This window comes from Anopheles merus, chromosome 2L (genome assembly GCF_017562075.2).
Source record: "Anopheles merus strain MAF chromosome 2L, AmerM5.1, whole genome shotgun sequence".
NCBI classification, from domain to species: Eukaryota; Metazoa; Arthropoda; class Insecta; order Diptera; family Culicidae; genus Anopheles; species Anopheles merus.
Genome location: NC_054083.1, coordinates 23,174,285 through 23,195,270, shown reverse-complemented (window position 1 = coordinate 23,195,270; position 20,986 = coordinate 23,174,285). Strand labels below are relative to the sequence as shown.

Sequence of the window (20,986 nt, the reverse complement as noted above, 5' to 3'; positions counted from 1 at the left end):
GCATCATCACCACAGAGAGCGGCGCGATTTTATAGCAAACAGCTTTACTACACACACAATCCACACACACACTCATCACTTTACACACTTCTTGCTCGTAAGGGTAGGGTTTCTGCTAAGAATGATGGATGGGGGAGGGGGGGATGGTTTCACACTCTTTGTTTTCCATACACACACATACACACGGGTGCTTTTTCTTATCTAGATCAGCTGTTTTTTTTGTGTTTTTTTAGGTTTAATGTTTTTCCTTTTTTCAATGCTTTGGGGATAAAATTTGTCTCTGATTAGTATGAACGTTCAAACGGAAGCCACACACCGTGCTAGTGGTTGGAATATTTGTAGTATTAGTAATAGTAGTAGTAGTAGTAGTAGTAATAGTGAGTAGTAGTAGTAGTAGTAATAGTAGTGACTATGCTGCGTCAAATGCTGATAGTTTCAATTGATCTTGATCTTTGCTTGCTTTTTGATCGTTTCGCCACTAAACGGGAACAAACGACCGGTTTTTGTTTTTGATATTAGCATTTCTTTCAACGTTTCCTTTTTACAACGCATCGAAACCAAGCGCATCGCTGCATAATACATAACGAGAAAAACATGTTTAGGTATGTGCTATAAGTTTAACATCTGATTCTTTTCTTATTCTTTCCTCTGATTTCTGATTATCGTTGTGGGCCGTTGTGTCTGTGGTGAGATTTATTGGCCACCTCTTACTAGAATGCTTTACTAACTTAGTTTTTCAAAATATAGAGCATAAAGTGAATGAACTCCATCCTTTTTGCAACACATATTAACAGCTCGCAAAAAAGCGAATCTAAAACAATAGACAATTTTAAAATTGTAATGTAAATATTGTATAAAACAAACATGATATTTTAACAAATTAATCAATAATCAACTTTGCTTTACATTTTGACCGCTGCTCTAGAACCTTTCTTCAAAGAGAAAAGAAGCTATGCATCTCTTTTCAAACTAAATAGTCCAATTTTCCGAAATTAATTCCTCTCTTTTTCCGTCATGTAGGCGCATTCTTTCTGTTCGTCTGTTTCTGTACGGCAATTGTTATACGAAAGTTCCCTCCTTTTTCCTGTCCCGCCCTTTTTTTTAAACCATGTGTTTTTCACTAGCCCAGTGTTTCTATTTAAATTCCTTCCCACCCTACTACAATACATATTAGCCCCCAGGGGAGGGGTTCCGAGCAGCAACGACGTCCTGTCGATCACCTCCCACAACCATACTCGTCGTCGCGTCGGCTTCGGTGTCAGTGTGTTGGGGAGGGTTTACATTTGGTTTTTCCATTTCCCCCGTTCCTTCCAACAATTTGCACTTATCAGCTTCAGATCAGTTTGATAACGTTATACACATTCACGGTGGCGCATTAGCATCTACTGATTTTGTTTTGTTTCGTTTGCACTTATCGTACATTCATCGTGCTCGCTCTATCTATGTTTTTTAGTATATAATTGATAACTTCACTAATCACTGATAAAGTACACTAGACCTGGAGGGGACACGCTTTAATCTCTAGCATTTCAACAACTATCTGTGTATGCTTTATGTTATTTTTTTGCTTTTGTTTATGTGTTTGCGTTTTGCTTTGCTTTGAGTTATTGGATAATAGGCTGGAGATGTTTAGAAATACGTTGCGACATGACGGCATCATACTACAGCTTGTAAATTAAACTTTCTGCCGGGGGTTTATGCTCTTTATATGCTGTTTTTTTAGTGTTTATACTAGAATTCACTAGCTTATGTCGATTCTATGCTGTCCGGAATGTATTTATCACCGCGGGTTCTTCGTATGCAGTGGTATAATTTTGAACAATTGATTTCATTTACTTTTACAGTACAGTAGCGATTCGCTAAACCTCGTTACTATAACATTGTGTTTAGCTTGATGCCTGCTTGTGTCCTGATACAAGCGCCATTTTCTTCGGGGGAAAAAACAAGGGATCTTGAAGCGTTTTCTTACACAGATAGCTAGTGAAGGGTGGAGAGAGCGAGAGAGATAGTTGGAAGTATATGTTCGCAGCATTATAATGTGTTTCGTTACCATTGTTGGCCAGTCCTATACAGCCAGAAAACAATTTATGGCCAAAAACAGAACAGAATTACAGCACACAACGGTACATACAAGGTGCAAGAATGTCCAGAATCAGTCGCCGTTTGCATGAACGTTTAATCTTTTTTGTTACTCTACAATATTTAATTGTACAACTTAATTGCAATAATACAAAAAAAACATTAATCTTTCTGCTAAACACATGGTTGTGCATAATTATAAGATGCATAGCTGATTTGTTTCCACACATACAGTAGATAGAACACGGAGAAAAGTAAATGTTTGTCAATGTATCCCGAACCGTAACCGTTATGGGACGGTTGAAAACATTGCGCGTGGAAATGTGCTCACAATTTTAGAATACCTTGTTGAAAAGCAACGACGCATTGGTGCGCCTAACATTGGGGCCGTGGCACCGTTCGTTCGCATCGATAATCATTGTCCTCTACCGGAAACGCCGATACTCATAATGGGTAATATTAATAAAAGCAATAGTATCACACAACTTTTAACGCTTATACGGGGCACACCTATGGATGGACAGGTGGTAACGGTTGGTGGATGGGGCCACGCCACACACTAACACAAGCCACCCTCGTCCTCATCGTCACCACCAGCAGGTCCAGCTGCCGGTTTTGCCGCCGCCTTCCCGGTCGAATGCACAAAAAAAGTTCAAAGAAAATCCGTTACAAACAATGAGGCAAGGAAGGAATTTCAGTGTACTTACATCACCCGCGGCACCACTGTTGGGGGAAACATACGAAGCGGCCGCATTCTCGATGACATTCGCTTTCGGTGCAATCGAGACGCCCTTGGGGAGGGGTAAATCCCGCGCCAGCCGTGCATACTCAACATCCATGTGCCGGATGAACGGTGACGACAGGGCTCGCTGGGCCAGTTCCGGATCCTCATCATCGTACGCCTAGGTAGGGAATCGGAAGCAAAAGTGCATTGCTATTAGAATGACAACAAATGCCACACGGAATTTACGCAACCTGTAGCAACGATTCCAACGTTTGCACTTCGGCCGCATCGCAACAGTTGCCCCACTCCTTGAACGCTTTCTCCGCCGCCACATAATCGCCACGGGCGAGCTGTACGAGCACCAGTGCCACCGCTAGCCGGCCGATGGCACCCTCCGAACCGACCTGCTGGTGCAGCCCGATTTCGCGCCGTATAGCGTCCGCCGCCTGATCGTACATGCCGAGCTTGACCATGATGCGGGCCACCTTGCTAGCGTACTCGGCGCCCTGGCGCGTTGAGTCTTCGATCTGTTCCGAACACACCAAATGAAGATAGAGGTAAGCACGCAATCGGTTCCTGCCCCTTTTTCTACACCTACCGTAACCACGTCGACGGCCTGCTTGTACAGCTGCAGCGCGTCTTCCGGGTGCGACTGCTCCAGTATCTTTGCCGCCTTGTCCAGCACGGTGGCGCCCGATTCGGGCGACCCGTGCTGCTGGTAGAGATTGCACGCCCGCTCCGCCAGCTTGCGTATATCGCCGAGATTGTTCATTTCCTTGCAGATCAGTATCGCCTGATCGAGACACTTTGCCGCGTGGAACAGGGCACGATTCTGGCGGTGACAGTCGGCGGATTTCATCAGACAGTCACGGCACTGGTCCAGCGACTTTGCGTTCCGGAAGCAGGTGGCTAAGGTGAAACAAAACAAAACAAAGCAAAAAACACGTCAAACACAGGCGTTGGCGCACGGTGGGTGTTTCGTACCTGCTTTGTTGTACTCCTCGGCCGCATTGTCGAAATCGGGTCTCCATTTCAGGAGTGATGTTTTCAAGCTTCAGGAGGAGAGAAGTAAAAATGCAAACGCAAAAAGGGAGAAAATGATTAGCCAGAAAAGAAAAATGCACACTTGGGGGGTGGACACCACTGCATCGCAACGATACCATTTCTCAGCTTGTCGGATGTGCTCCTGAGCTTCTTCGATTTTGCTCGACATGCTTGCTGCTCACTTCGTAATCACCAGGACAAGTTGATAACAGCAACAGCAAACGGAAAAGTGCAGGATTAATGCTTCCAGCCGAGGTGCACTGTTTTTCCTGGGGACCAAACCTCCTGCTAATCGTACGGTAAACACTTCCACCCGGATAATGATTTGCACAAACACACGTCTACACGTCCCTGTACAGCGCTGAGGGGGAAAGCCTATTCAGCACGCGAAAATGGTAGAGAATTTGCAGAGGAACACCCAAACTCGCACGAAATCGTCACGGAGGGTTCCACCAACAAAAACGACAATCGAATTTATTGATATAAAATTTTTCTTCACGTCCCGCAGTGACAGCTCACACGCCTTTGGAATTCTTTGTGTCAAAATAGTAGGGGCAATCCTGGTATGACAGGATCACGGCGTAGAACAGTGATTGTAAACATACAAGGTGAAGTAAAACAGGCAAAGTGAATTTTGGAAATAATACCACGGTATAATTTATTATTTTGACCATATTTTAAAACAATTCGCTGTATTTGAATGACTTAAATTGATGAATTTGAAGGAAACAGTTTGCTTTCCACATATCACGTGCAGCACCCCTGGCTGGGGCGATCCCGTCAGCGGGGAGCAAATGGAAAACAAGTGTATAACAGATGCTGCTTTCTCTAGCGAGCTGTCAAAATTTGTTTACCCTACGAAAGAAAACAACACGCTGCCGCTGAAGTTGCCGCAGCAGCTTCGTTTAACCAAAAACGATAGTAAATTGTGCTGCTAAAACAGTAAAACATTGAACCGCACACATGGAGGAAGTTCAGCGTCACTCGGTGCACACGTTGGTGTTCCGTTCGTTAAAGCGTACGCACGATTTTTTCGTCGCCAACCAATCGCTGCTGCCGGAGATAGACGAAACACTGTAAGGCATCCTCCGTAGGTAAAGGGGCAAAATGGAGGGCAGTTCACTGAATTATCTTTCTTTTTGCAGTGAAAAGTTGAAATACAACATTAAAGCACGGGACACGTATGGGTTGGTTTTCGACCGTGCGGCCAAGGCAAAGGCGCTGGCAGCGAAGCGGGGTGACAGTGACCGGATCGAGGGACAGCATGGCGGCAAGGATGGCGGTAAGGCACTGTTTGTAGTGAACGGTCTTTTCCTGCACCTATTAACCACTCGCTTTCCGCGTTTCAGTGTTGGCAATAACAGCCGCCGGCGAACAGGAAGGAAGCGCGCCGGATGGTACAAATGGTCAGATGGCGTTGGTTCCTGCCGCTACCCCGACACCCCAGACTGCCTCCAGCGCGGTGCAAATACTGCCAAAGAAAGCGCCCACCATCCCGAAACCGAAATGGCACGCCCCGTGGAAGCTGTGCCGCGTCATCTCGGGCCATCTGGGCTGGGTGCGTTGCGTTGCGGTGGAGCCGGGCAACGAGTGGTTCGCTACGGGTGCCGCCGATCGGGTGATTAAAATTTGGGACCTGGCCAGCGGGAAGCTGAAGCTCTCGCTTACCGGCCACGTCAGCACGGTTCGGGCGCTGGCGGTAAGTCCGCGGCATCCGTACCTGTTCAGCTGCGGCGAGGACCGGCAGGTGAAGTGCTGGGACCTGGAGTACAACAAGGTGATCCGGCACTACCACGGCCATCTGTCGGCGGTCTACACGATGTCGCTGCATCCGACGATCGACGTGCTGGTGACGGCCGGGCGCGATTCGACGGCGCGCGTGTGGGACATGCGCACCAAGGCAAACATCCACACGCTGACCGGGCACACGAACACGGTCGCGAGCGTGGTAACGCAGGCGGCCAATCCGCAGATCATCACCGGCAGCCACGACTCGACCGTGCGGCTGTGGGATCTGGCCGCCGGCAAGAGCATGTGCACGCTGACCAACCACAAGAAGAGCGTGCGTGCGATCGTGCTGCATCCGTCGCTGTACATGTTTGCGTCGGCCTCGCCGGACAACATCAAGCAGTGGCGCTGCCCGGAGGGCAACTTCATCCAGAACCTGGGCGGCCACAACTCGATCGTGAACTGTATGGCGGTCAATCCGGAGGGGGTGTTGGTGTCGGGCGGCGACAATGGTACGATGTTTTTCTGGGACTGGCGCACCGGGTACAACTTCCAGCGCTTCCAGGCGGCGGTCCAGCCGGGCTCGATGGACAGCGAGGCGGGCATTTTCTCGATGACGTTCGACCAGTCCGGCTCGCGGTTGATCACGACCGAGGCGGACAAGACGATCAAGATCTACAAGGAGGACGACGAGGCGACGGAGGAGTCGCATCCGATCAACTGGCGGCCGGAAATTATTAAGCGTAGAAAGTATTAAGCAGGAGCGTCTCAACTTTGTACGGAAATACATTTAATTTTAATGCGAACAATGGTATTTGGGATTTAAATTTAATTTTTCCTTTTCTTATTTAACCGAAAACGGCAGCGGCTCACGAGATTTTATAAAACGCTTCAATTGTTCTGTATAGAGCATTTGGCTCAGTGTTTTACTGTGGAATTTTATGAAAGAGTAAAATTATTAAACAATAATTTCGTCTTCATCATTAACGAACCTATTTTTGAAGAGTAACATAAAAATGTGTCCTTTTATTTGGGTGCAAATTTCTGAACTTTGTGAGTTTGCCATTTTATCAAAAACCATCAAAATATTTTCAAATTTTAAATCCAGTCTACATAAAATTTTTACAATCGTTTTGTCCCGGTTTTACAGAAATTGAAATTTACAACTGTCACCCGCGCATGTCCACCGCGACCGCCAGCGTCATCCGGATATGTCAGCCAGATGGCAAGTCATCGTCATCGCTGCTTCGCGTTCGGGTCGTTGTCTTCGTCGCTCCCTGCTCTGTGCGCTTGCGGTTATAGCTCGGTAACCCTCCGTAGCCTGTAGTTAAGAGACTGAACCAGATTTTCGTCACCTCCAAAAACCCAATAGAAACGCATCAACAAAGGAAGTGTGCACGTCGTAGCAAGCTGCGATCAGGATAATTGTGATTGTGCTTTTGCGAATCCGGCATCAAGTGAGGCGGCAGCCTAAAAGGCAAAGTGTGAAAAGCGTGCGGCTCGTGTGTGTGTGCCCGTTTTCCCACCCATAGCACGGATTACATTTGCCAAAAGCGAATCGGTTTTCTGCAGAGAGGAAGCTTGAGTCGCATCGAAGTTTTGTGGTAACATCCCCCCTCCGGTCGGAAGCAATCCGAAGAAACCGTTCTTCAAATGGCCGACAGCAAGAAGTGAGTAGAATATTCGCGTACTTTGTGCGGCAGAGGTGGAAGAGCGAAAGCGAGGGTGCCGAGGGACGGTTATGGCAACCGGGAAGCGGCCGGCATGTAGGAGAGTAGGAGGAGCAGGAAAGCAAACGGACAAAGTAGTAGCATTTTTCGCTGCCGGTCCAAGGAAACCCGGCACAATCCGGGTACGGTACGGATGACCGTTGTGTGGTTGATGCACAAAGAAAGCAGAGCAAGGGGGAGCCTCGACTTTTTTCCCCGGTCTGTGTGTGTGTGTCATGTTTGTACGTAGAGGGTTTCTATTGGCTGAGCGGCAGCAGCGGCCGCCGTGCGGCTGTGTATGTGTGCGAGGGGTTTCGTTGTATTGTGAGAGGAATGAGCACGACTTGCTTCAATTTTCGCTTGTCACGATATAATGCGTTACTCCGCGTAATCGTTGGTTACAAATGCATCACACAAACGCGGGGACTTCTGGGGTAAATAGGAATGATTTCCGAGTAGAAAAAGGATCTTTGCCTGTTTGCTGAAATCTTTACACAAACAGAATTTAAAGATAAAATCCCAAAAATGGTTCATTCTCTTTCGTAAATTCTGCGAAACATAACCAGCAACGCCATGCTTTTCTCGGGGACATGATTGCGTTGTGCATAAATAATAGACAACGAGAAGAAAAGGATGTTGTAACCATGTTACGCTCATAATTGTTGGGTAAATGTCTGGGAGAAATCATACAGCAAAAGTTTTGTTAGAAACACTATTGAAGAAATGGCGAAATTCGATGTAATTCGCAGCTAGTGTTAGAAGAAGAGCCCCTCACACAGATGTTTGCAACAATTGTCTCTTTCCATCCTACGGCACAATGACTTATTTCGACCAGAGGCTAATAACCTATGATGCACACCTCCTCGTTTCCGGGAAAATGACGCCCGTCGCCCTCTTTAAAGACAATTGCGCTATTTACGTTTTGTTCTAATCGTTATTCTTAAATTCAAATTTTCATAATCTTTTTTTTACTTCCAGCGATGATTTGGCAACTGCCATCCTGAAGCGCAAGGATCGCCCGAACCGCTTGATCGTCGACGAAGCCGCTAACGATGACAACTCGGTTATTTCGTTGTCACAGGTGAGCAAATACATGCAAGCTTTTTTTTTTTGTTTCTTGCGCAAAATGAAACGTGGACAAAGTCGACTCGAGGCAGGGATTTGAAAACACGTGTCCAGCAGTACGGTGGTAGCAGCGTGCAACCGTCGTCGATAAGCGTTGATGGCACACTTTGATGGTTCGATCGAACTGAATCTTACTGAGCTGCTCCTTGGCCCACTTAAGCTCTCTGGTGTGAGCAAGTAGCCTTTGCTTGGTTTGTTTTAATTTGCACTTAAAATGTGGCTCACAAAAAATATTGCGCAAGGTTGAGTAAAAATGACGTCAGAACGCTAGGAATGGATTTTCATGGTGCTAAACTTACATGTGTTTTGTGTTTTTGCTTGAAATCATGTCTTCTTTTTAGGCAAAAATGGACGAGCTGGAGCTGTTCCGCGGCGACACGGTACTGCTGAAGGGCAAACGCCGGAAAGAGACGGTCTGCATCGTCTTGTCGGACGAGAACTGCCCGGACGAGAAGATCCGCATGAACAGGGTGGTGCGCAACAATCTGCGCGTCTGGCTCGGCGACGTGGTGATGATCCAGTCCTGCCCGGACGTCAAGTACGGCAAGCGCGTCCACATCCTGCCGATCGACGATACGGTCGAGGGTCTGTCGGGCAACCTGTTCGACGTGTACCTGAAGCCGTACTTCCTGGAGGCGTACCGGCCCATCCACAAGGACGATACGTTCATCGTGCGCGGCGGCATGCGGGCGGTCGAGTTTAAGGTGGTCGCGGCCGATCCGGAGCCGTACTGCATCGTCGCACCGGAGACGGTGATACACTGCGAGGGCAATCCGATCAAGCGCGAGGAGGAAGAGGAAACGCTGAACGCGGTCGGGTACGACGACATCGGCGGATGCCGCAAGCAGCTGGCGCAGATCAAGGAGATGGTCGAGCTGCCGCTGCGCCACCCGTCGCTGTTCAAGGCGATCGGTGTGAAGCCGCCGCGCGGCATTCTCATGTACGGTCCCCCCGGTACGGGCAAAACGTTGATCGCCCGTGCGGTCGCGAACGAAACCGGTGCGTTCTTCTTCCTGATCAATGGGCCGGAAATTATGTCCAAGCTGGCGGGCGAGTCGGAATCCAATCTGCGCAAAGCGTTCGAGGAGGCGGAGAAGAACTCGCCGGCGATCATCTTCATCGACGAGATCGACGCGATTGCGCCGAAGCGCGAGAAGACGCACGGTGAGGTGGAGCGGCGCATCGTGTCGCAGCTGCTCACGCTGATGGACGGCATGAAGAAGAGCTCGCACGTGATCGTGATGGCGGCCACGAATCGGCCGAACTCGATCGACCCGGCCCTGCGTCGGTTCGGACGCTTCGATCGCGAAATCGACATCGGCATTCCGGATGCGACCGGCCGGCTGGAGGTGCTGCGCATCCACACCAAAAACATGAAACTGGCGGACGACGTCGACCTCGAGCAGATTGCGGCCGAATCGCACGGTCACGTCGGGGCCGATCTGGCGTCGCTGTGCTCGGAGGCGGCGCTGCAGCAGATCCGCGAGAAGATGGACCTGATCGACCTGGAGGACGACCAGATCGACGCGGAGGTGCTGAACTCGCTGGCCGTCTCGATGGAGAACTTCCGCTACGCGATGACCAAGTCGAGCCCGTCGGCGCTGCGCGAAACCGTGGTCGAGGTGCCGAACACGACCTGGACCGACATCGGTGGGCTGGAGAACGTGAAGCGCGAGCTGCAGGAGCTGGTCCAGTACCCGGTCGAGCATCCGGACAAGTTCCTCAAGTTCGGCATGCAGCCGTCGCGCGGCGTGCTGTTCTACGGGCCGCCCGGTTGCGGCAAGACGCTGCTCGCCAAGGCCATCGCCAACGAGTGCCAGGCGAACTTCATCTCAGTCAAGGGCCCGGAGCTGCTGACCATGTGGTTCGGCGAGTCGGAGGCGAACGTGCGCGACATCTTCGACAAGGCCCGTTCCGCATCGCCGTGCGTGCTGTTCTTCGACGAGCTGGACAGCATCGCCAAGTCGCGCGGTGGCAATGTGGGCGATGCCGGCGGTGCGGCTGACCGCGTGATCAACCAGATCCTGACCGAGATGGACGGCATGGGGGCGAAGAAAAACGTGTTCATCATCGGGGCGACCAACCGACCGGACATCATCGATCCCGCCATCCTGCGCCCGGGCCGTCTGGATCAGCTGATCTACATTCCGCTGCCGGACGAGAAGTCGCGCGAGGCGATTCTGCGCGCCAACCTGCGCAAGAGCCCGGTCGCGGAGGACGTGGACCTGAACTACGTCGCCAAGGTGACGCAGGGCTTCTCCGGTGCCGATCTGACGGAAATCTGCCAGCGGGCCTGTAAGCTGGCCATTCGTCAGGCGATCGAGGCGGAAATTCGCCGCGAGCGGGACCGTGCCGCCAGCCAGAACGCGGCAATGGATGTAAGTAATAGGGGACTGGTTGCTGTTACCGAAAACGTGGGATTGATTGAATCTCTCTCCCTCTCTCTCTCGGTTTAGATGGATGAGGAAGATCCAGTGCCGGAAATTACGCGCGACCATTTCGAGGAAGCAATGAAGTTTGCCCGCCGTTCGGTGTCCGACAACGACATCCGCAAGTACGAAATGTTTGCCCAAACGCTGCAGCAATCTCGTGGATTCGGTACTAACTTCCGGTGAGTGTGTGTTTGACATCGATGCTACGATGCTATTTTGTTGGTGCGCTTTTACTAATTGATACACTTCTTTTCCCTTTTGTTGCATCTGCGCGTTCGTCTGCCACAGATTCCCCTCGGGACAGGGCGCCTCCAGCTCGCAGGGCCAGGGTTCGTCGCAACCGACGAGCAATAATCCCGGCGACAACGGTGACGACGATCTCTACAGTTAGATTGCCCCGCGCCCGGCCAGTGTAGATCCATCTAATATCCCCCTCTCCCCTTAACCTAGACTATAAACAGTCGTCGGGCCTGCTACCACAGCTGCTAGCTGCGGGGTGTGCAGTCTTTCAACTAAAGAATCATTGCCGTGCGTGCGTTTGTGTGCGTGTTGAGGGAGGGGAACATATACAGTTTTGCCTTCACAACACCACCACCATCCCTTCCCGATTATATCATTCTTTCTTTCCGCTCGTCATCCCAGAAACAGAAAAAGAAAACAGAGCTATGTGTGCAGATCGAGGATTAGTAGCTTCTAGGGAAAGAGCAAACATATGACTGGTTTTTAGTAGAATGCGATCTAGTAGTAGTAAGAATCGACGAATACTGTAGCAAAAGGCTCCCTCTCGCTTGGTCGTGACACTCAGCGTCTCACGCATGGTCGATGTCGAGGGGAGAGGCAGCTGTGTAGTGTCGCGAAGGAAAAGATGAGGGAAAGGCTGGTGAATAAACGGGGAGGATTGCTTAAAAATAGAGGGAAAACGCGCATAATATGAATGAAGGTAGAGGCAGGCGGACGCAAGACTTGCATCTGCAATTCGAGCTCAGTGGAGAAGGGATTTATAGGCGGCGGCGTAAGGTGGTGTTGAGACTGCAGCAGAAAACAGCAGCTTGTGGTAGGCGTCTTATTCGTAATGATGATTTTTGAAGCAAATAAGAAATGCGATACATTTAATTGTAAGACTAGTTCTCCTTAATAACTGTTTTGACCGATCGAACCCTATTTTCTAGCACATTCACTCTCCCCCTTCATTCACACACATACACACCCCCAGACCTGTTAATTAGAAACCACAATATACAACTGTTCCGGCAAGCAGACAGAGCAGACTGGTGGCGACGCTACTGACCACATCCGGTCGGAATGGCATCTTATTTCACGCCTTCCCATGCAGCAGGGGCATATAAGTAAAAACATTCTTTTCATTTGAACAAAAACGGCAGCGCATTGACGTGCGCATATGTAGTAGAACTAGTTTCTTTCTCGCCCTGACACCATGTTTCTTCAGTAGGTTGGCTATAATCCACTTCCTTCCACCTTAGCTGGTGGTTCAAATGGATGGAAGTCGCAATATGCAGATGGTGGGTGTGTGTGTGTGCTCTGCTGTCCTTGAGGGAGTTATTCATACGATTCCAGCTCACCTTCAGTGTGTGCAAAGCCGTACACAACGCACTACACATCATAGCAGGAATGGCGTGTTTCCTTCCCCTTCTCGTAATGAGTCCGTATCAATGCGGCGAATAGTATAGCGCGCAACCGTGGGCGTGTGTGCAGTTAGCAATTTTCGGCGAATACTTCTCTAAACAAAAAAACAGCTGTACTTTTACAACAAATCAGAAAACACTTGAGACACATACAATGGTTGGAAAAAGGGAGGTTGGGTGAAAAACGAAAATAAACACGGAGAAAATAGAGGTACGAAATGTAAGCGAGTTGCGAAAGTTGTGTTGGTTTTTTGCTGTTGCTTCACCAAAAATGTGCGCGAATGATGTGGAATTACCTCATGTAGGAAGGTTTAAATCTGCAGTTCTCAGGATGTCCACCAGGCACTAACAAAAGTGCATGCTTTTCACCGAGAAATCCCTTTTTGCCATTCATCAGGAGAAATCATGACTTCAAAAAGTACTTCACACTGTTTTCCGGGTCAGTTTCTAATGTGAACAGCATTATTCAACAATCGCGCGAAGTTTTTTCAACAGCCATCTTGATAGTTTTGAATGATGCTGTTCAGATTAAAAACTAAGCCGGAAGTAGTGTAACACTGATATACAATTTAAATAACCTTTTTCCTCCATTTCCAATATTTTCAACGCATATGCTGGACAATCTATACCGACCGTTTATGGGACTTTCACGCGACGCTGCTTAAGCGTTTCAGCGACTTCTCTTGGATGGGGGGGTTGGGCAAGACGACCGGTACTTGATAAGTAAGCTATATCTCGTAGCTTAAACACTCATCCCTAAGTCGATCTTAGTCTTATCTTTGTCAGGCTTAATCGTAACTGAAAAGTACAAATACGGTCCAAGCAAGAGTAACGAAAGAACTAAACAAAGCTTGTAAATAATTCCCCCAAAGACATCCAGTTTTCGGAGGTGATTAAGGCATTGGAAACCTTCCCAAAAGACATCTGCGATGGATATTATTTTCCTTCGAAATCCCGGATTACAGATCCAGTGATATTGTACGTGAAATTTTGGGATTTTCTACTATATTTCATTAAATATTCATCAGAAATTGGTTTATCGTATATACCCCTTCTCTCTCTCTCTATTTGGCGTAACTTCCTACGAGGACATCCCGGCCTATGCCTATACAGGCTTTCGAGACTTAATTCATACCACGCAGCCGGACATATATAATAGTCAATCCTTGCTACGGGGGAACGGACGGCCCATTCTAGGCTTGAACCCATGACCGGCATGTACTTGTGTCGTTCGAGTTGACGACTGTACCACAGGACCGCCCCCGGCTTATCGTACACAAAAAGAAAGGATATTTCATTCCCTAACTATGTAGGCCAGCGGTCGACAAAGTCCGGCCCGCCGCAACATTCAATCCGGCCCGCAAAAGGTTTTGACTGATTTTGAAAGATGGGAAGAAACTGTTTGTATACAAATGCTTTAGCTTAGCTTTTTTTGAAACCTCAAATCAACATGTGCTCTCTTGCGATGCTTTGATTGTTTCCTAATAGTACCAAGATGTTGGTGACCAAAACTCAGACACGTTCTTATGCGACGACAGACTTGTGTACGCAGTCCATTTGAGACGCTACGGGGCGTCATTCGTTGATCGCGCACGCTTCTACGTTGGTTGGTTCACTTTTTTGGTCATCATGGTAAGAGTTCGACTTTATAGAGGTGTCAAGGTGAAGGTACTGATAGAGGTTGTCTGTTGTCTCATGGGATACTACTATTCAAAGTGCAATTAATGTTTTGTTAGAGCGGGTGAAGATAATCCCATGATTAACCTATAAATTTGTCAATTGTGTTAATGCAACCGTTATGCAATTTTAACATTGTTTCAACACAACAATAAGACTTTCGGAATGAAGGAAATCGCCCACGAAATTTAATATTGATGAGATATTCTAATGCCTGGTTACCATAAATTTATTAGATTAAAATTTATTATTATTATTATTTATTAAATTTATTAGAGCATTAGACCTTCACCAACGCAAAACATGCACTAAAAAGTTTAAAATATAGTGAAACAGCTCCATACATTTTCACGCGATAATTTGTTATTTTGTTTTATTCGTTTTTCTTAATTTGACACAAATCAGTTGGTTTCCCTTTAAACTATTTTAGCGATATTTTCGAACGTATTTGAAAGCAAAAACAAATAATTAAAAATCCCTGTTTTTAACGAGAACGACGATTCCACACTGTTGCTGTTTACGAGTACAACAATTATCAAAGTGCTTTTTCATCAGTTATCAATTGATCTGACATGGCATTACTTATCCATAAAGCATTGTTAAAATTACTGAATTTATTTTTACTTCGATAATTTTTCAGCCGTTCAGACTTTTATATCATCCCCGGAATATCTTAAATATTTTTTTCGGCATGGGAGGATGGGGTCTTCAGGAAGCTATTTTGATCCCTTTTTGTTATGTTTTGACTGATCACATTTTTAGCCATCTATTGCCGATTCTCAAATGATTAAAGATTAGAATTAGTTTTTAAAGTAGGTATCATTAATTTTGGACCATACCTAAAATGTTTCTAAAAGATTAAAATGTAATAATTTAAGCGCAAAAATAAAAAAAACCACATTCACCTGGCCCGCGGCACTCGATCATTTACTAAAGTTGGCCCTTTGCCTCAAAAGTTTGCCGACCGCTGATGTAGGCTATAAAACATATTGAATTAATAAATTTACAGCTTTTCCTTGTGATTCCCGGCATTGCTCACGGTGAAAAAATAATGCTCAGCGGAGAATCACAAGGAAATGCATTTAACTTAATAATTCAATTTTTTATAGTTTCTTAAAACCATATTCTGAAAAATATGTAATGAAATATAGCAATAAAAACCCCACCATTTCACGTTAACTTTCACGCAAGGTCTAAATCTACCTTAAGAAGCCATAATTCGCAGTAACACAAAGGTTCGTGAGAAGACATGGTGTAAGTAGTTTTTGTGTGTGTTTTGTATTGTAACGATTTATTCATCCATACTTTTACCGCGCGTTAGCTCAATCCAAAGCTCCTGCCTGCCTGCCTACCTGCCTACCTTACTTTATTACATTCTATCTTACATCTATATTACACGGGACCCAAATCGAGCTAAGGTTCGACATACATGGGGACAAATCCCGAAAAACATTCACATTCTTTTCTTTTTCTCACAATAATTATTCGCATTTGTGCATAAAACAAGCTTCATTCTGATAATGCTAAAATCATTCGTCATCATCTTCTGATCACGTTCACCTACCAAACTGATCGGACGCGCTTATCATTAGCTTTTCTTTTTTTTACATAGAAAAGGAAACACGAAACATAAAGCTAAGTCTGATGATGATGGGGATACCTAGGCTAAGGTAAAATCAGCTCATTCCATCCAATTCACGCTTACAGTTAAGGGCACTTTAGTTTTCCTTCAATTTTTTTTTCGTATTCCTCGGTATTCTCTACTATCCTTGGGATAATGTGACGCTTGGAAGAGATGGCTTTTGGCTTTTGAGTACCGTTAGAAATGTGTGTGCCTGTGTTTGTATGTAGTGTGAGTCTTAATTTAAGGACATGATCGAACGCAAACTAGCTCTCCCGACCCTTACAATTTTGTACAAAAAATTGCGCTTTCATTCGCGACGCAGCAACACGCCGTGGACGTGCGCAAACAACTTAACTTTATAGGTTGCTAATGCTAAGAGTGCATGTTGCAGATCGCGACACGCAAGCGCCCACCATTCGGAGGTTCATTTTATCCGCGCCGGAGGGGTATAATTTTGTTTGTCCAGTGCAATTTTGGCGCTGCGCGTAGTGACGCTAGTCGTGATGACCTTTGGTATTGGTGGTTTCGTTTCACCACCACCACCACCACCACCCTCCTGCGGCTTGGTGCCGCCGCCGCCACCGCCGCTGTTAATGCTGCTGGTAATGATGGGCGGTTTTTGCGCGGCCCGGGTACTGCGCACTTGCAGGTCTTTCATGTTCGTCAGCGTCGTGACGGTTCCGGTGTACGGTCCACACTGTGTTCGCGTTGTTACAGCGACCGAAACGGCCGGTATTGGCGGTTTAGCCGGTGTCGGTTTGGCCAGTGACGAATTGACCGGTGTCGGTTTGGTCGAAGTCGAAGACGACACAGCAGCTGCGGCAGGTGCGGATGCTACGGGAGTGGTTGTTATTGTTGTTGCTGGTGTCGTTACTGCCGACGGTTGCGTAACCGTTTGCGGGGCTGGATCGGTCGACGGCCGGGAACGGTTCGAACCGACCAGCTCGACCGCGAGCAGATTCCACTTTTTCAGCCGATCGATCAGGATGGCCGACTTCTCTTTGGGCAGTTCCAGCTCGCGAAGCAACAGTATCAGCTCCGACTGTGTGATGCGATGGGGCAGTTCCTCCTGCTCGGAAGCACCACCACCACCACCACCACCGCCGCCGTTAGTGCCCGTGCTGTCGGGTGTTGTTGGTGCAAAGACGGAAGTAGCCGTAGCTACAACCTTTGGGGCCATCACCGGAACCGGTTTCGGCTGTGCCTCGCTGACGGGTGGCATTTTCACCACCATCATACCGTTGTGGGTTGAGGGTGCCGATGCTAGATCGCAGAGATTAATAAAGCCCGTCGTCGCCCGGGTCACTGTTGGTGTCGGCTGTGCTTTCTGCTCCGACGCTGTTGGGCTCAATCGCTCCACCTTAACGACCCGCACTTCCGCAATCTGCTTTGGAACCGTTCGGGGTGGCGGCTGCTTTGTGACGATGAGCGGTTCCCTTTCCTGCTTGATCGGAACCAATCTCGGCAGCGGTGGTTCCGGAGACGGGGGATCCTGTGGATCCCTTCCATTCATCTCCTCCTCATCATCGTCCTCGATTTCGATCGTCACCGGTCGCTGGGTTGGAGCGATGAGTTTGGGCTGGAGTTTTACAGCGGGTAAAATCATATGCTTGGAGTCTGCAAACGAAAAATTTTGATTAGAGAAAGGCAAAAACAAAACGTTACCGCACAGATTGCGCTGTCTTACCACTGTTGATCGCATTCTTGTTGAGGGAGAACACGTTCAATATCTTGGGAGCGTTCGTGCTGGCTGTGCCCGCTGTCACCGGACGTCGTACGATCGCGATGGGTGGTCTCGCGGGTACCAGTTTTTCGCTTTTTTCCAGCACAACCGATGGTTCGGAATGGCGCAGCCTTACCTTGGTCACGTCGTACGTAACACTCGGGTCTGGGACGGCTTTGCGCTTTACGCCACTCACTGTCGTGCTGATGACCGTCGGCACTGTTTTCAATTGCACACTCGCCGGGGCCGGTTGTTGCGAGGCCGGCAAGCTTTGCCGTGTGACGATCCTTTGCTGCTGCTGCTGCTGCTGCGGCTTTACAGTTGGAGATTCTTCCCGCTTGACCGCAGTGACGGTGACCGTGCGCACGGCGATCGGTTTGCTGTCACCGGCTTCCACCTTGCCGGTGGTGACGGCGACGGAGACTGCCGGCGGACGGATCGTGCTGTGTATCGGATGGAACATCACCGCCCGCTGGTTGGAGAACACTTTGGGCCGTATGGCCGACTTCACCGACGGGTACACGACCGATGCGTTCGCTTTGGTGATGGTTTTCCCGTCCGGCGACGACGCGGTGCGCGTCAGACAGAAGTAGCAATCGGTGGCGTGGTCGGTCGAGGCGCTCCACAGCATCGGGATCGCGAACGGCAGCTCCGGCTTCGGGCACGTGCCGTTCTGCCACCGCAGCAGCGCATTGTTGCACACGTTGCACACGGACGGCGGCCCGTGCTGGTAGTTTTCCGGCACGGTGCGCGCCGTAAAGTGGGCCTCGTACGCCAGCAGCAGCGGCCGCGTCATGATCGACCGCTTGTGGTGCGACGGTGTGTAAAGGCCGCACACGAAGCAGAAAAGATTTTTCGGATTTTTGCAGCTGTGCTTCGACATGATCGGGGATCTTTGGCTCGCTTTGGCCGGCGTACGTGTATGCGCTTCCCGAGCTCCTTGCTCGCTTTGACAATTGGACGGGTACTTAATTAACTTCTCCGTTTGGGGAGGGGCCGGAGCGGGGGGACTGATGCTCCGGGTTCGTTCTGCACCGAAAGGGCCAGCGGTTGGCCGGAATGTTCGAAATGCGCGCTTGACTGTCTCGCTTGCACGATCATCTACCGGGAAAGCAGTGTGATCGCGCTAACAGTGACACTACGAAGGGACGGGCTTCTTCCTACCGTGTAGCATAGTACAGTTCCCCTGCAGCAGCACCACCAGAACACCCCCAACCAGAACACAGCACTTAGACACGGGGGGACAGGCACACTAATCAACATTCAACACATTGAGCGGATCCGACCGAAGCGCAAGCTGTAACCGGGCTAAGTCCAAGCGTCGTTCATAGCACAAACATAACGGCAGACGGTACATGAAGGTACAACAAGCTGGTACAGCCAACAAAGGACAGTGCGTTTCGAGGAATTCCGAAGCGTCCGTACACTTAGGTAAAGAATAATTGTAGAAAAATGTACGCGTTTGACGTTACCACATCTTGTTGTTTACCCGCGCGGACGCTCTACAGGCAGCTGTCAAACTCAAAGTGAATGCAGAGAGGTGGTGGTCTCTGTCGAATGGAAACGGTGGAAATAATGATAATTTGCCAAATTTTGTGGCATTAATTTATTGTAAGCACTTGCACGAAATTATCGTAATGTTAAGATAAAAAATCAGCAAAATGCTAATTTACAGAGCGCTGCGATGACATTTTCGCGCATGTGTTTAAAGCTGAGGATTGAAAACTTACTAACGAAAACGATTGTCCAAAACAACAACGGAGCAGGAGCGTAATGTTGGCTCGCAGAAAGTGATCCTTTTTCCATAAAATTAACTTAAAATGTGTTCTTTTCGTGGTTTTCGTGGTTAGGGGCAAGGTTGCCAAATCATGTCATCATGTAAGTAAAACTCTGGATTGCATTTACACTCTATTTACACCATTTAGTTTTACGATCTGTTTATAGTTTACAAAACCGAAGGCCTTTTCCCCTCGATCCCCATTTTTACTTCGTTGCAATGAGCTAAAACAAAATCGATTTCATAATGAATGAATGATTTCCGTAAATAAGTTTTATAAATTCCTCAAAAATGTTGCATTTGGGAGATGGGAATTACTAGACAATACGTGGCGAAATTGCGGGTCCTCTATCCTAGCCTGTAATTGATACAATAATCATGAAAAACACATTCTGTCTCGAACACAAATTTACGGAAATTTAAACTCACCCAAGTGCCGTCCCCAAAAGCCCCAGCCCAGACGAGGAGGAGGTCGTAGCAGGCCGCGGAGCTCTAGAGTTGGTTCCCGCGTTTAAACCGAACGCTCGGGCAATCGTATCCAAGAAGCCTGCGTCCACCGGGGAAAAAGATGATTGCGGAAAAGTGTGTTATAATCGAGATATGGTGCGAATTAGAAATATCCTCCGTGTGTAGCGGCTTTGTAGCGCCATACTGATCTGACCTCTATCGAAGTGGGCCGCGCGTCGAAAATCAAACAAGTTTAACGGTTGCGACACAATGCGTGGGGTTTTTTCGCACTCCCAACCGAAAGCATTACGACACACAGATATTCAGGGGCGCACAAAACTTGTTGTAAGCTTACCTGAGGATGACGAAGATGTTTCCGGTCGTGGCCGACGATTGTACTGCTGCTCGTTGTACGGTGAGTACGCTGCTGGCGGTTGTGCGTATTGTACGGGTTGCTGCTGGTAGTACATTGAAGCTGGTTGCTGGTACTCCGGTTGTTGGTACTGCTGGACTGGCTGTTGGTACTGCTGGACTGGCTGTTGGTACTGTTGGACTGGCTGTTGATACTGGACCTGCTGTGGTACCGGCTGTTCATACTGTACCTGCTGCGGTTGCTGATACTGGACCGGTTGCGGCTGAGGTTGCTGATACTGGACCGGAGCTGGCTGTGGCGCTGGTTGATAAACGATCGGTGTTGTTGAGGGTTGCTGCGTTGTTGTCGCAACTGGAATGTCTATTCGCGATTGAAACTGTAGCGGTACGGCAGCGTCTGCAGCAGGTTGATCTAAATAAGGTGGTAAGGGGTTTAAACCGTTGCTCGATCAATAATCCTTGCGCATTAACAATAGACACATACTTTCGTTATCACCCACTACTACATAGCTTGGTCCATTTCCGTTGGAAAATGCTGTAATAATAAAATTTTGGAAGTTTTAACCAAGGCCCCGCAGTCCACCAATGGACACCAAAGGCTTACCAGCCGGAAGTATCTCGATGCCGGGTGCCGACTTCTGAACGGGTGTGCCACGGCAAACGGCAACGAATGTAAGCAACGCCACGATGATGGGCAAACAACAAATGATTCCTCTCACGTGGGAGCGCATGTTGATGGACAGACAGCAGCAGCACTCTGGGTCGAAACGTTGTAACTGAATGATCACGTTTCTGATTCGATGCGGAACCGAACATCCCGATCGGGTCTCGATTTAAACCGATTGATCTCCTAATGGTGGGGAACCGGGGGTGCTAAACCGG

The 20,986-nt window shown here is 48.4% G+C and overlaps 5 protein-coding genes and 1 long non-coding RNA gene across 6 annotated transcripts in view; 3 read left to right on the top strand and 3 right to left on the bottom strand.

The window, feature by feature from the left end:
* Positions 1-628: 628 nt before the first annotated feature.
* LOC121593207 (gamma-soluble NSF attachment protein) lies at positions 629-4,385 on the bottom strand. Its single transcript, XM_041915395.1, has 6 exons — positions 3,964-4,385; positions 3,788-3,855; positions 3,402-3,712; positions 3,055-3,330; positions 2,787-2,981; positions 629-2,704 (listed from the first exon to the last, which is right to left on the bottom strand). Exons 1-6 carry the CDS (start codon positions 4,014-4,016, stop codon positions 2,639-2,641), a joined length of 969 nt encoding a protein of 322 aa, XP_041771329.1. The 5' UTR covers positions 4,017-4,385; the 3' UTR covers positions 629-2,638.
* A 290-nt stretch (positions 4,386-4,675) lies between these two features.
* On the top strand, positions 4,676-6,410 carry LOC121591952 (pleiotropic regulator 1). Its single transcript, XM_041913081.1, has 3 exons — positions 4,676-4,923; positions 4,993-5,129; positions 5,197-6,410. The coding sequence occupies exons 1-3, from the start codon at positions 4,811-4,813 to the stop codon at positions 6,330-6,332; spliced, it is 1,386 nt and encodes a 461-aa protein (XP_041769015.1). The 5' UTR covers positions 4,676-4,810; the 3' UTR covers positions 6,333-6,410.
* Positions 6,411-6,787: 377 nt separating this feature from the next.
* LOC121591951 (transitional endoplasmic reticulum ATPase TER94) lies at positions 6,788-11,954 on the top strand. The gene is made up of 5 exons (XM_041913080.1): positions 6,788-7,245; positions 8,263-8,365; positions 8,751-10,787; positions 10,866-11,020; positions 11,130-11,954. The coding sequence occupies exons 1-5, from the start codon at positions 7,229-7,231 to the stop codon at positions 11,230-11,232; spliced, it is 2,415 nt and encodes an 804-aa protein (XP_041769014.1). The 5' UTR covers positions 6,788-7,228; the 3' UTR covers positions 11,233-11,954.
* A 3,210-nt stretch (positions 11,955-15,164) lies between these two features.
* On the bottom strand, positions 15,165-19,001 carry LOC121593826 (mucin-5AC-like). Its single transcript, XM_041916527.1, has 2 exons — positions 17,473-19,001; positions 15,165-17,402 (listed from the first exon to the last, which is right to left on the bottom strand). Exons 1-2 carry the CDS (start codon positions 18,389-18,391, stop codon positions 16,210-16,212), a joined length of 2,112 nt encoding a protein of 703 aa, XP_041772461.1. The 5' UTR covers positions 18,392-19,001; the 3' UTR covers positions 15,165-16,209.
* A 413-nt stretch (positions 19,002-19,414) lies between these two features.
* Positions 19,415-20,835, bottom strand: LOC121592671 (DNA translocase FtsK-like). Its single transcript, XM_041914317.1, has 5 exons — positions 20,709-20,835; positions 20,589-20,639; positions 20,088-20,516; positions 19,715-19,832; positions 19,415-19,643 (listed from the first exon to the last, which is right to left on the bottom strand). The coding sequence occupies exons 1-5, from the start codon at positions 20,833-20,835 to the stop codon at positions 19,634-19,636; spliced, it is 735 nt and encodes a 244-aa protein (XP_041770251.1). The 3' UTR covers positions 19,415-19,633.
* The window catches only part of LOC121592673, a 31,882-nt gene continuing 31,327 nt past the window's right edge, over positions 20,432-20,986 (top strand). The window contains exons 1-2 of the long non-coding RNA XR_006004691.1: positions 20,432-20,528; positions 20,615-20,986. The exon at positions 20,615-20,986 is cut by the window's right edge and continues 62 nt beyond it. This is a non-coding gene — a long non-coding RNA (uncharacterized LOC121592673). The remainder of the gene's footprint in view (positions 20,529-20,614) is intronic.